The sequence below is a fragment of the Saccopteryx leptura genome, chromosome 5, assembly GCF_036850995.1.
Source record: "Saccopteryx leptura isolate mSacLep1 chromosome 5, mSacLep1_pri_phased_curated, whole genome shotgun sequence".
In the NCBI taxonomy this organism is placed as follows: Eukaryota; Metazoa; Chordata; class Mammalia; order Chiroptera; family Emballonuridae; genus Saccopteryx; species Saccopteryx leptura.
This window is the reverse complement of record NC_089507.1, coordinates 202,754,632-202,769,312: the sequence shown is the minus strand read 5'-3', so window position 1 is coordinate 202,769,312 and position 14,681 is coordinate 202,754,632. Positions and strand designations below refer to the sequence as shown.

General features: G+C 49.2%; 1 protein-coding gene across 1 annotated transcript in view; it reads right to left on the bottom strand.

Annotated features, from left to right (window-relative positions):
* Positions 1-14,681, bottom strand: part of PREX1 (phosphatidylinositol-3,4,5-trisphosphate dependent Rac exchange factor 1) — a 176,199-nt gene that overhangs the window by 95,747 nt on the left and 65,771 nt on the right. The window contains exons 2-4 of the mRNA XM_066387557.1: positions 12,478-12,549; positions 8,724-8,846; positions 1,255-1,359 (exon numbers count right to left, since the gene is read on the bottom strand). Of these exons, the coding sequence (XP_066243654.1) occupies positions 1,255-1,359; positions 8,724-8,846; positions 12,478-12,549 (300 nt within the window). The remainder of the gene's footprint in view (positions 1-1,254; positions 1,360-8,723; positions 8,847-12,477; positions 12,550-14,681) is intronic.

Sequence of the window (14,681 nt, the reverse complement as noted above, 5' to 3'; positions counted from 1 at the left end):
ATGTCTAGAGTTGACCACGCCCTCCAGCTCCAGAAGTGACCAATCAGAGCCCCAACCCATCCTTCTAGCTACAGCAACTGGTTCAGGGATAAGGTCCCAAGCCAAGTGAAGCCAGTGAACATCAGACCCAGCATTTTTGCCTTCCTACTAGAAAGAGGAGTGTCTCTATCCTGGAGATGCTCGGCTGTGAGCAGGTGTAAATGTGGAGTTGCAGAAAGCACACTGACAGCACTTGAGGACAGTCTGCCTGGGAATGGAGCCAAGGCAGAGACACATTCCTGATGATACCATTTGAACACCCAGATGCTGATGCCTGAAGCCCCTCAGGTCTTAAACTTCCCAGAAAAGCGAACAATTCTTTTCTTTTTTTCTTCTTCTTTTTGGCTTAAGCCAATTATACTTGGATTTATTTAAATAATCCAAATATTACAATCATTACTACTATTGCTCCCACTCTCATTAGAATCATTACTTTAGACCAGGAATAGGCAACCTTGGCCTTAGAGTCAAATCCAGCCCTGTTTTTTTTTTTGTTTGTTTGTTTTTGTATTTTTCTGAAGCTGGAAACGGGGAGAGATAGTCAGACAGACTCCCGCATGCGCCCAACCGGGATCCACCCGGCATGCCCACCAGGGGGCGATGCTCTGCCCACCAGGGGGCAATGCTCTGCCCCTCCGGGGCGTCGCTCTGTTGCGACCAGAGCCACTCTAGTGCCTGGGGCAGAGGCCAAGGAGCCATCCCCAGCACCCGGGCCATCTTTGCTCCAATGGAGCCTCACTGTGGGAGGGGAAGAGAGAGACAGAGAGGAAGGAGAGGGGGAGGGGTGGAGAAGCAGATGGGCGCTTCTCCTGTGTGCCCTGGCCGGGAATCGAACCCGGGACTTCTGCACGCCAGGCCGACGCTCTACCACTGAGCCAACCGGCCAGGGCCTCCAGCCCTGTTTTTGTAAATAAAGTTTTATTAGAACACAGCCACGCTCACTTCTTTACATATTCTTTATGGCTGCTTTTGTGCTATAACAGCAAAGTTGAGTCGTGACAGGGGCTGTATGACACACAAAGGCAAGAGTATTCACTCTCAGGCCCTTTAGAGAAAGTGTTTGGCAATCACTGCTTTAGACAAATTACTCTAGCTGAGGAAGGGATCAGGGAGCATGCGTCAGCGTGAAGGTGTCAGCATGACACCCTCTTGTGCCCAGGGATGCACAAGGCTGAAGCAAACAGAAGAGAAGGCAAGAGTGACGGGTAAACTCACCAACAGGAAGGCGCGCACGGTGGGGATTTTGTTCAGCTCCACAAGCAGCCGCAGGGCCTTCTCATGGTTGCTGCAATATTCCTCATACACGCAGAACTTGTCCTTCTGCAAGACAAGGACAGAGCCTGAGACAGGTCATGGCAGGCACTCTGAGGTATGCTGTCAACTGGGTCAACTGGGCCAGCAGTCTGGGGAGAAAGGACCCCCAGAAAACCCCCAGACCCTGAGGGAGTACAGAGCAGGAGGAATTTCAGGTAAAGAGGCTCCTACTCACTTGTGGCCTCTCAGCCTCCACTTCTGCCCCAGTTCTGCACCCATCAGCCTGAGTAACCTTTCAGGAAACAGCATGGCCCAGGTTCAAGAATACAGACTCAGGCCAGGTGGCCTGGGCTTAAATCCTGGCTCTGTATTTCCAGCTGTGTACGTGAGCAAGTTACCTGACTTCAGCATGCCTTGGTTTCCTTATCTGTAAGCGAGTTAATAATAGTCCCTAAGTCATGGGGTTGTTACAATAATTAGTTTAAAATGTAAGGGCTCAGCATGTACCAAGTGCTCAATAAATGTCCAACTTCACTATTAAATGCAAGTCAGATTGTTCCATGCCCATGCTAGTCTATTACACTAAGAATGAAATCCAACACTTTATGAATTTCTTCAAGGGTCAGGTAATGTGACCCTGCCTTCCCTGACTACATCTCACTGGCCTTCTATCTATTCCTTAAATTTGCCACACCTGTTCCTACCTCAGGGCTTTTGCACTTGCCATTCTATCTGGAACACTCTCCCCGAGGGCTGGTTATTCCCCACCATTCAGGATTGCCACCTCCTCCAATGACGCCTGGATTACCCTAACTAAAGTAGCCACCCAGGTGTTCTCTATCATCCCACCTGTCTTCATTTTCCTTATCATGCTCTCACAATCTGGAATTATCCGGGTTATTTATCAGATGTCTTCCCACCTAGCAGTCAGTTCCTGAAGGCAGTGAATATGCCTGTTTTATTCAATGAAGAATCCCCAGATCCTAGCAGAACGCCTGGCAATGAAAACCTGGTTGTAAATGAACTCTACATACCTACTATGTGCTACACCCTGTATATATGAACCAGAAGAGTCAAGACAGGCTCTGGTCACTGCCACACAGCAGTGACAGTCCTGAGGCAGAAGGGTAGTTATGTTACCTTCCAGATGCCTCTAAGCCCAAACCTGGACTCTTTCCAGCCTAGAGGTCACCCCTGGGTCATCTATCAGTCAGGTCTGTAACTATCAGTCAAGGTTTCTGGGGCTGGAAGGAGCCTTCTTAGCAGGAAGCTCTCCACCAAGCATTCTCGGTTCCAAAAGTCTCCTAGAACACCACCTCCCAACCAGCCAAGCCCCAAACAAGGATGTCCTGGGTAAGGCCACTGGGGAGGAAGGGCTGAAAGGCCTCGACCATGGGCTGAGGGGTGGGCAAAGGACCCCGAGCAGCAAAGGAAGGAAGAGGTGGGTCGGCAAAACAAGCAGCTCCTCTTGTTTCTAAACAAGCCCCCAGTCATCCTGCCCAGGGTAGCTGCAGGAAAGAGGAAACCAAAGAGGAGGGAGAATGGGTTTCAGAATCTATCAGCCACCTCAACACAGTGCACTCTGGGGCTCCTTGAGCACCATCTGAGCAGACGGCCTGAGCAGAAAAGGGCTCACAGCCAGAGCCAATGGCCAATAAGGAGTGTGTGCTGAGCACTTAGCGCATGCCACACTCTGCTCTCCTAGAATGAGGGTAAACTCATTAACCCCTCACAATAACCCGATATGCTAATTACTGTACTCGACCCAACCACACATGGGGAAACCAAGGAAAAGTCATGAGCCCAGAGTCTCACACCTAGTGAAGGGGCAGAACCAGGACTCAATTTCTCTTAACAACCATGCCAACATCCAGCACAAGGTCACAGCATGGGGTGGGGATGGGAGTGGGAGGCAAAAACAATGAGTACAGATCTCAAACCACAAATTCACAGACTAGGCTCCGAGGGGCACTGCCACATACTGAAGTGCACAGTGACTCTTGAACTGGACCACCTGGGTTAGAAACCCAGTTCCATGCTTCCAAAGTAGTGGGTGACCTTGGGTGCACTGCTTTACCTACTTATGGCTCAATTCTCTTATCTATAAAATGAACATACTGGCAGAGACTACCCCCCACCACTTGGGCTGCTGGAAAATTAAATAACAGCATATGTAAAACAAAGAGAACAGTGCGCCTGGTACACAATAAACATTTATAACATATCAAAATACTCTTAAAAATATTAACTACAAATACAAACTCAATCCATAAAAACGAATAGGAAAAAATACCAAATCAAACAATGCTACAATTATCAAAAGTATACACATGTGAGAGACAAACAACCCTGAAACTGACATCGACGCCAAAGAACCACCAAATGATCTGGTGCTTTACAATATACAAGCTATGTGCTCCAAACAACACCACCAACATTGGTAAGCACAGAGAAACATGCACTGTGTCGCCAACTACAACCTCCTTGTCCAGGGTCTGCAACCCACTGAGACTCTAACACGCTTATATGCACAAGATCAGGGAAGGAGAAGGGGGGACCCCAGCACCCCCAAACTGCCCAAGGAGGCCTTTTGTCTAATTCCACTTGTCTCTCTCTAATCATGGTCAGTGGAGATGGGTAAAAGAAGTCTGGACTGCAGGGGTTCACTCAGGCACAGAATAGAAGACGTGAGGGAGGCTCCCAGACCTTTCTGGAACCAGGGCCTTCGCTGCAGACCAGGTGAGGCGGGCTGCAGAAAAGAGGAAGAGGACTTTTCTTACTGTGGGTGACAGGAATTAGCCTGTGCCTGGGGCCTTGTCCTGCAGGGCTTTAGAGGGAGGCCTGAGCTCTGAATGCAGGCATGTGAATGACAGATAGCAGGAAGTCCCAACTATATGAAAGGAGCTTTAGAAAAAAATTGCTCAAGCTGGGCTTTCCTGGGCCAACAGACCCTACCATTATAATGTACTGCTCAGAGATAAGACACCAGAAGCCCCCATGACCACTATCAACATCGGCTATGTAAGTGTAAGTGGGGGTTTCGCAGCCAGACCACCCAGGTTCATAGCCTAATTCCCAAGATCACCAGCTCTGTGACCTGGGACAAGGAATATAATGTTTCAGAGCCTCTGCATTACTGTCTATAAATTATAGACAATTATGACCTCCTCATCATAAGGTTGTTGTGAGGATTATCAGGTGAATTCATAGCAAGTACTTAAAACAGTGTATAGTAAATGCTCATTAAATGTTAGCTATAATCATTATTATTGCTGTTACTGATGTTGCAGCTATTGTTACGATTTCAGAAATTCATTTTCTCATTGGTGAATCAGTCTATGATGGTGGAGAAGAGGATAGGTAGGTTTGATGGCAATACAGAGAAACAGGTAGAGTGAGGACAAAGGGAGCTGAGTAGACTCGAAGGTCTGGAGAAGGCCACCAGGGGAAGGCACCAGGCGGATTTTGAGAAATATAGTGGGGCCTTGAGTTCCAGTATGTATTAGTTCTCATTCGTGCGCTGTCCACCAGCCCCTACCCACCCACCCCTGCACTGGGAGCGCCACGAGGGCAGGGTTTGCTGAGGTCATGGCTGTGGTGCCGGTAGGGACTTATGCCCCTGGCAGAGAGCAGGCACCGTGACTATCTGATAAATAAAGGCAAGAAAGCAGAGAGAAGACCTGAGAGGAGCCCGACAGCCATCAAGCCAGCCCCGTGCTCCCTCCGAGAAGTCCCTGTTCCACCACAACCACAGCCTCCGCTCTTCAGTAGAACATCTGTTGTTTTACACACCCAGCATCCATTGTGTTTGGGTCATAGCCCCCAACTCTTCCCCTGGAGGAACCCCTGCTCCACTCGGAGCCCACTCCCCGGCACCACAGGTGAGCACGTCACCCAGGCCAAGCCAATCAAAGAGATCCCTGTCCTGACAATAGCGGCCCAAGCTGGGCCAATGACAGCCCTCCAGGATTCATGTTAAAAATCAATGGGAAGAGAAGCTCTCTTTGAACTGTGGCTGCTGAGCTGTCAGTGCCAGCCTGAAATACTGAGGGCCGCCTCTGCCACCACGTGAGACATCCGCCACCTCCCACCCCTGAAAACATCACATGGAGTCCAGGCTCCAGCTATGACTGAAGCCAGCAAAGTCCTGATCATTGCATTGGTATGAACCATAAAGTCATTTTGGTTTTTTTTGTTTGTTTGTTTAACCCTATCTGAGTTGATGTTTTCGTCACTTGCAGTAAAGATTGTCCTGATACATGCACACTCTGAAAAAGAAAAGAAAATGAAAAAAGGGACCCGAGCCAAGTGAGGTGGGTGACAGGGTCTCCCTGTACATCTACACCTGTGCTATGCAGGGGTTGGACTAGAAAAGCAGAGACATATCTGTTTATTCTCATATGCCAACCCCAATTAACGGTTACTGCTGCCTGCAACACTGGTGAGAAGAATTCTGGAGGCCCCCAGGGACCACAGAGGCAGAATTCTCTGATTGATTAGTGATGTCTGCCACAGATGCAGGAGTGAGAGCAAGCGATAAGATCGCCCCAGCTGTGTCGTTCCTCATCCCCTAAGCCCCTTCTCTGACACGCTGCCATGTCATCCTCTCCTTCAGCCTGTGAAAAGGGCAGGGGACCAAGGCGTGAGGCTTGGAGAAGTTAAATTTAGCAAATGACGACACCCCTCTTCAGAACCATGCCCAGTTCCGTCACTCCCATGCCCTTTCAATGAGCCCAAACCCAGCTGCGTCTCAGGCCCAAGACCCGGCACGTGTGGAAATGCTGCTTTTGACAGCTAAGAGTCCAAGTGTTCAGTTTCCTCCTAGGGGCCTCACATGAGCTTTGACTGTTATGCAAGGAAGAAACAAACAGTTGTATACACACAGATGTGGTGGACAGGGAACATGTGACTGTGCATTTGGGCTGTGCAGGAGGAAGAGGGGACAGCTGGGGAGAGGGTCTAGGCCCCCAGGGGGGACTCAAAAAATGTCAGAGGTGGTGGCTGCTGTCCACAGTACCTGGGGGTGGGAGGGTGACACTGGCTCCACAGACACCACTGGCTCCGAGCCACTAACTTTACACCCAGAAAGACTGAGACTCAGCCAAAGGAAGGAACTGGCCATGGGGACATCTCTGGTGGGCAAAAGAACCTGAAATCCAAATGTCACTTTTGCAAGCGTTTCCCTAACCTAACCTATCCACAAAGCTGCAGGCAGAGGGGCTCAAACGTAACTCAGACCTCACCACTCCCCTGCTAAAAACTCGGCATAAAATGCTCCTGGGCTTGGCCCCATGACATCCCTGACCCCCTCCATCACTCCTCTGCCCCAGCCACCATGGCCTCCTTGCTCCTGGCCCGGGCACCCTGCCCTTCCCCCAGGTCAGCCCACCTCACCACCTCACAGAGGCCCACCCTGATTCGAGTTCCCAGATAATACACAGGGCACCCAGCTGAGTTTGCATTTCAGATAAATACGTAACTTTTAAGTATTAGTCTGTCTGAAATACTGCATGAGACATACTAAAAATCTGTCATTTACCTGAAATCCAAATTTGCTCACTGTCCTGGGTGATTTAATTTGCTAACTGTAGCCACCTATCCCTAACTTCCCAGTGTCAGACAACCCTGGGTGAATTCACTCCTTCTCACATCTGCTTTTATGTTCTTCACAACCTGCGTCCCCATCTGAAATGACCGCCTCTGTCAACCTCCTTATCCTCCGTTTCTCTGGTCTTTGAGCCTCATCACAGCAGGGAGCATGTCTGTCTTATACAGGGCAGCATCCTCAGGGCCTAGTAGCGTGCCTAGCACACAGTACATGCTTAGTATGTATCTCAGGAGACTTGATCATGTAAGATAGTGAAATCCACAAACCCTGGAGCCAAACTATATGGGCTCAAATTCTGGCTCTAACACATACTGGCTGTGTAAGGTTGTGTGATGACATAACCTCTCTGGGCCTCAGTTTCCTCATCTGTAAAGTGGGTATAATAACAGTACCCACTGTTTCAGATTGTTGCGGAGTTTTAATGAATTCATTCACATAAAGCACTGAAAGCAGCCCCAGCCCCAAGAGAGCATTCACCTGGGGCTCGCTGGTGAGCATGTCAGTAGTAGTGGCTGGGTCTGAGAGTGAGGGCTTCTCCCACTGTCCGCTGACCGGGATGGCACCCACCCGTGAGCTGGTCTGTCAGCCAGGGCCCTCACTAGGTCTGATGCTGCCTTTCCTCTCCTGGAGAAGTCTGTCTGCAGAGCTCTTTGCCCGACAACCATCTCAGGACCCAATGCCGCCTTGGCAGGGAGTGGACAAGCCTGGGCAGGAAGCTGGCCTGGAGACCCTGCCCTGGGGTTGTAGTGGATGCTGATGAGCCACACAGACCCCCTCGGGACAGAGGCACCATCCACCCCCACTGAGTCCTTCCTCGGGAACTGCCCTGGGCCTGATGTTTTACACACACTCCCAGAACAGCCCACATCCAAGGCCTGGGCAGCACGGGGTGCAGAGGCCCACCCCCACTGCTGCAATTCAGAGCGACCTGAAGAGTCACCCCAGCTCCCAGAGTCCCTCCCAATGGCAACTGTGCAACCTCTCCTTCAGCTGTTTCCAACCACCTGCTCGTAAATCTCCAGCTTCCAGAAACCCAACCTAAAGCAATGGCTGCTTTTAAAAGGTATTCACTGTGATCCTCATTTTCTTAAAAAATGATTTTAACTTTAAAACTCCAAATCGCACAGGAAGAAAGCTGACTCCTTTTGCAATTGTTCCAATGAACCCAAGGAGGGGTCTCCGTTCAGTGTGATATGACTCAAACACCATCTAACACGGCTTATCTTCCCTTGGATCAAACCAAGGGGAGGCCTCGGGCTCAGAAACCCAGGTGGGGGAGTTTCTAGACAGAATGCGGTAACTCAGTTTGGTTTCTATTGCATTTCTTTTTACGGTTACCTTCTATTCATAGCGATCATTTTCCATTTCCAATGATGATGCAAATTTCCCTTTTTAAATGTCTTAGTTTTTCTTACAAGCGAATCTATTTCTTAAAAGATGAACCAAATTATAATATGAGGGGTTCCCAGATTTGCAGGAATTACAAACAGTGTGTGAATCAATGAATTCTGGCTTTGCCATTAGGAGGGTTCAAATCCGAGCTCTTGCACCTATAGGGTCAAGACCTTGGGTTTAACCTTTCTCTCACATTGCCTGCCTGTTGAGTAATCTTAGGGCTGGATGCTACTTACTCTTGATGCAGGGACAGAGCAGTGGACATGACAAAGTCCCTGCCCTCATGCTGCTAATACTCTAGGAGAGAACAGACGCCAAACAAAAAAGAAGCAAAATATCCAATAGATTATCCCTACTTCTCAACCAGGGGAGAAGCCCAGTTCCCAAAAGCTGTGGGTTCCAACAGGGGCTAGAGCACTCTACTCACGAATTCTAAGAAAACCTTCCCAAGTTCGTGCTGCGACTGGGGCTCCGGATGTAAACAACACTCCAAGGAAGCCAAGAAATCCTTATGAACTTCCAGGATATCTTCGATGTTTGAGAACAGGATCTGTGAGGAAAAGTGAGGCCCAAGGACAGCGTTAATTAAGGCCCAAAGGGGAGAACAAAATCAAGCACAAAAAGAAAAATAAATACATAACCCCCAGTTCACGTGAGGGTGTGGTGAAATGTTCACTCATGCACACTGGAGCCAGTCCACCACTAATGGAAATAATGATTAGTAACACAAAATATTACCGGTATCAACTAACTAAACAGGCTTAATGCCTAATCCTGTGCTAAGAACTTTATATGCATTTATGACATCTAATCCTCACTCTAATGTCATGAGGTAGAAACTACTGTTATCCCCTATTTGTAGATGAAGAATGGAGGCTCAGAGAAAATAATGACCATTGTCAAGGTCACACAGTCCAGTACGCAGCAGAACTGAGCCATATACTCAGCAAGCAGAGAAGACTATATCAAACATTCATCCCAGTCTTGACCTGTCCACAGCCGACATGTCTAACCATAAGGCTGATTTTTAAAACAATGAAGGAACTTCAATGCACCCATTAAAATGAGGTGGTAGAAGAAAACACAATAAGGGATGGTGTTCTACATATGCTGCTTAAACTCTCACAAACAATACATGAGCGCCCCTTTCCCCTGTGAATCTATAAAGCTTGAGATGCACATACACTCTCACCCAGCAAGTCTTCATTTTAGAATCTGACCTTCCAATCAGTCATTTCCAATTTGGAGCGATTCTGCCTCCCCAGAGACATTTGCCAATGTCTGGGAACATTTTTGTTTGTCACAAACTGGGGGCAGGGGAGTGGATGCTACTGGCATCTGGTGGGTAGAGGCCAGAGATGCTGCTGAACATCCTACAGTGCTCAGGACAGACCCACACCACAAAGAATCATCCAGCACAAAGTGTTAACTGTGCCCAGGTGGGTGGACACGAACACATACTGCAGCCTTATTTGCAGTAGCAAAAGACTGGGGGAAAGGCCAAATGTTCATTAATGAGGGCTCATCAAATAGTTCAATAAATGAGACTGGTTGCAGTTAACTACATTCCACACACTGAAATACTATGCCGTCTATAAAAAGAATCTGCAGAATCTCAATATATGGATATGGACCCCTGGAATGATCCATAATATATATTGTTGGGAATCATGGTGTCAAACAGAATCCCAGTGTGGGCCCATCTGTGTAAAACAACACACAGAAAGGCCACTCCTGCCTGTGCTGGCAGGAGCAGAGACAACCTGGACAAGGACACTGCTGGGAACTGGAACAGCGTCTGGGAAGGAAAAGCAGGGGAGGCTTTTATTTATTCTGGGTCCTCTTGAACTGTATAAATTCCTTTTTCTTGTTTATGTGTTTGTTTCTTTAAAGGAAAACATCCTTTTTTATTTAATGCATTGGGGTGACATTGGTTAATAAAATTATAGAGGGTTCAAGTATACAAGGTTCTATGATACATCATCTGTATATTGCACTGTGTGTCCAGCACCCAAAGTCAAATCTTCTTAAACAGATGCAGTTTCAATTTAATTTTGAAGAAGGCACTGACATGAATCAAAAATCAAAACATAATCAAGTAAATACGATGAGGAGTCCCTCTCCCACCTACCTTCCCACTCCCCACCCACAGTAGATTAAGGTGACCAGTGTTACTACTGGTTTATGGTTCCTTCTAGGGTTTCTTATGCATTCATTCATTCATTCAGCAAGTACTCACTGAGCACCTACTACATGCCAGGTACTGTTTAGAACCCCTGGGGATACAGCAGGGAACAGACATGTGCCTTCCCCCATGGAGGTGACATTCTAGTGACAGAGGACAGACAACAAACAAATAACTATAGTTTTCTAGGTAGCAAGAAGCAATAAGAAAATAATAAAACAGGAAATGAGTACCAGGGCAGGACAGAAGGAGTTTGCAAATTTAAATATGGAAGCCAGGGACAGCCACTCTGAGAAGGTGACATCTGAGTCCAGAACTAAAGGAACCAAGATCAGCCCAAAGGACCCAGCGAATGCACCAGAAAGTCTGCCGAGGAAGATGGCCAGAGGGTGGACAGGGAAGGCTGAGGGGCTGAAGACCACTTTTCAACTGCTGCAGTCGGACAGCGCCAGGGCCTCGCCTGGGGGGACGCTCACCCCGAGAAGTGGCTGGAAGAAATCACCCCCATTGTTTAGTTAGTTTTCTCTCTCTCATTCTGTCAAGATCACATGGTTGAACCTCTGCTTATGTCAAAGACATATGACAGATGCTACTGTTAATACTTGTTTCAAGGAATGGCTATAAAATTTCAAAATACATCCCTGTCTCTTGAGTTTACACCCAAAAGAAATGAGAGCCTGTGTCCACCCAAAGACATAACAAGAATGGTCACAGTAGCCAAACTGGGAAATTGCTCAAATATCCACCCTCAGGAGAATGGAGGAGTAAACTGTGGTACATCCATACTATGGAAGACTACACAGCAATGAAAAGACTGGATCATGGCCACACACAACATGGGTCAATCTCAAGGCATAACAGTGAGCAAAAGACACCAGACATGACGAAAGAGTTTGTTTTTATATAAAATTCAAGGACAGGCAAAACCAACTGACCCCAACCCATCAGCAGTTATTCTTCGGGAGGGGGCAATCACTGGGAAGGGCGGCGAGGAGCCGGCACTTCGGATCACACCCTTTACTATATGTGAGTTACACCTCATAAAAAGGTAATTTTTTAAAAAACTGCAATAAATTGCAATTTGAAATTGTAATAATTTTTAAGTTGTAGTAGATTGTAATAAATAGATGTAATAAGCAGTAAGTAGGTGCTCAGTAAATACCTGCTGAATGAAAGAATGTATAAAAGCTCCAATCCCAGCGCTAGCAGGGACCAACCAGCCAGCCATGCGGTGACCCTGCAGGTCTTTTTACATCTCTAAACCTCAGCTTTCTAAACCAAAAAACTGGGCTCAGAATTATCAATGTGCAAGGTCCCTGTCCAGATTAATCAGGACATGTGAGTGAGGGGCGGATCTTGCTTGACCAAGTCGTTTGTGTGCTGTGCATGCCGGTCCCTCTGACTCCGTCCCTGCCCTGTCTCCCCTTCTCCCCTAGGACCAGGACCCAGGAGCCCCCAAGGACTGAAGGCAGCTTCCCAGAGAGTGAGGTCACACGAGACAGCCAGGCCCAGGGAACACTGGGGCCTCCACCAGGCACACAGAGGGCCTATTGACATCGTCCCGAAACTGCCCAGAGCCACTGCCAAAACGAAGCCTGGACCCAATTATTCATCCACCCTGCCTCGACATTCAGTGCCCAGTGCAGGGCAGGCGCTGGGGCTGCCGGGAGGGCGGCGGGACGTCTCAGGTTCCCAGGGGCGCTTGGGAAGGGATTCTCTGCTGGCTGGAAGCCAGGGAACCTGGCACGAGGAGGTTGGAAGACAGGATGGTCATATTAAGCAAGGGGAAAAAGAGTTGAAGAGTGAAAGCCTCAGGCTGGGAGTCCTCCTGACATCCACCAGGCACAGTCTGCTCCCAGGACTGAGAGGCCTCTAGGGGCTACAGGGAGACAAAGCCAGCTGCCACCAGGGTGGCTGCGCCCCAGACTCCCTCGGAGCATCGTCCCCGGGAGGAAGCAGGGACAGTCTGCAAAGGGGCCGACCCACATGTCCACACCTTGACGTTCTCCTCCGTGAGGCCCTTCTCCACGGAGTCCGCCACGTTCTGCCGGATGCGATGCAGGAACGCCTGGAGGAGAGAAGCAGGAAGACGTGAGTGTCCACGCCTCGACTTCCCGGAGGATGGCCCGATAGAAGGGTCACAAGTTCAAATGCCAACTAGGACTTGGGAAGTACCACAGTCCGGGGACCCGAGCAGTAAATAAGAAAAAACTACGTACTCTGCATTCAGTCAACAAATGTTTACTAAGCATCTACTATGCCAGGCCCTGTGCCGAAAACACAGCAAAGCCCTGCCCTCAGGAATGTCCTCGCATCTGCTTCATCACCATGGGTCCCTCTCGGACTGCAGTTCATTTTCCTTTAAAAAAAAATGTAACTGCTAAATAATAACACATTCACATGGCTCAAAAGTAAAAAATACAAAAAGCATAGTGGCTTCCCACGACACTTAAAAAAAGTCCAAATTCTTGCACAGCCCATAAGGTCCCCTTCACCTTGTCCTAGTTAATCTCTCTGAACTCACCTTCCCGCAGTCCATCCTCCCACCCCTTAATAATCTCCAGCCACACCTTCATTTTCTCTGTTGCTTCCACCTGCCAGGCACATTCCTTCCGCAGGACCTCTACCCATGCTCTTCCTACTAGCAGGATATTCTCCCCCAGCTCTCCCCTGGGCCAGCTCCTTCTTATTCATCAGGCCTTAGCTCAAATGTCACCTCCAAGAGGCCCTCCTGTCCTCACGCACTTATCACCTTCCCATCATGCATTAAGAGCATACCTGACAAGTGAAAAGACTGACGTTAAGCAATCTACACCAGCTCCTCAGGCAGAGGCCGAGACAAGAAGGGAACCCGGCTGGGATGAACTTTTACCCTAATCCAACAACAATAGCGGCCAGGTTGGGAAACGGATGATTTGGGTTTAAACTGCAGTCCTCCTAACTTCCTGCTGTGTGTGTGACCTCAGAGGAGTATAGTAGCCTCTCTGAGTCCCAGTTTACTCTTCCCAAATACAAAGAGCATAGTAATACTGTCCTACCTTTCAGGGTGTATCAGGATAAAGTGAATGGGAACTCCATGAGGGGAGGGACCATGCCTCCCTAGTCCCCAGCTGTCACTCCACAGCCTAGACTAGTGCCTGGCACATAGTAAGTACTCAGAAATCAAAGGAGGAGAGAGAATGTGCCTGGCACAGTGCCTGACACATAGCAGGGGCCTCAACTTGGGTCACTTGGTAGCCTGCTGGATTTTTCTTTTTAAATGATAAATGGGTGAAGGGGACAGGGGACAGGAGTTCCTAGAGGCTGTTTGAACAGGACCCGTGAGGCTGCTGGGAAATCCCACCTCCAGCCCCCTCAGACTGGAGGGAGACAAAGGCCACCTGGCCGAGCACAGCCAAGGAGAGCAGGAAGCAGGGCGTGCAGTGAGGCTGACCTAGATCGGGGCTTCCTGTCCCGGTTTCTTCACACGAGCAGAGCCACCACTATTGTGCTAGGACAAAGAGAGGCTCGGGCCACCCACAGAGGAGCCCTCGCAAACAGGCCAGTGTGATGGGCTCAATGGGCAGCTCGTGACCCGGAAAGAATGGGCAGGCAGGGGCTCTGGGCCCAGCCTCATGCTACCCAAGACACGACCGGCTTTTCCAGGCGGCGCCGATGCCGTCCATGCAGGCGGGGGCTGAAGGGACCCTCTGGGGCAGCTCCTTGTCCCAGCCCTGACAGCTTTGGAACACTCGGCCAAAAGGTTTCTCATCCTGGAAACCTCCTGCTGAGATGAGACTGCTCTGGGGACTTCCAGGGCTGCCTGAGACTCGGCTTTGACCACGGACTCTTTGTTCATGCGGTGTTCGTGCCGCGCCTCAGCCTGGGCCGCTGCCCCACGTCGGCCCCAGTCCTCTTCCTCTTTCTATGAGGATGAGGATGAAATACATCAAGGATCCAGAAAAAGATAATTTTAACAAACACCCACAGACGCATCATTGCCCAGCTTGGGCAAATTGTAGCATTAAGCCAAATTTGCTTTAAACCATTTTCAAAAAGAAACTCATCACCCTGGCCAATGGCTCAGCGGTAGAGTGTCGGCCTGGTGTGTGGATGTCCCGGGTTCGATTCCCGGCCAGGGCACACAGGAGAAGCACCCATCTGCTTCTCCACCCTTCCCCCTCTCCTTTCTCTCTATCTCTCTCTTCCTCTCCTGCAGCC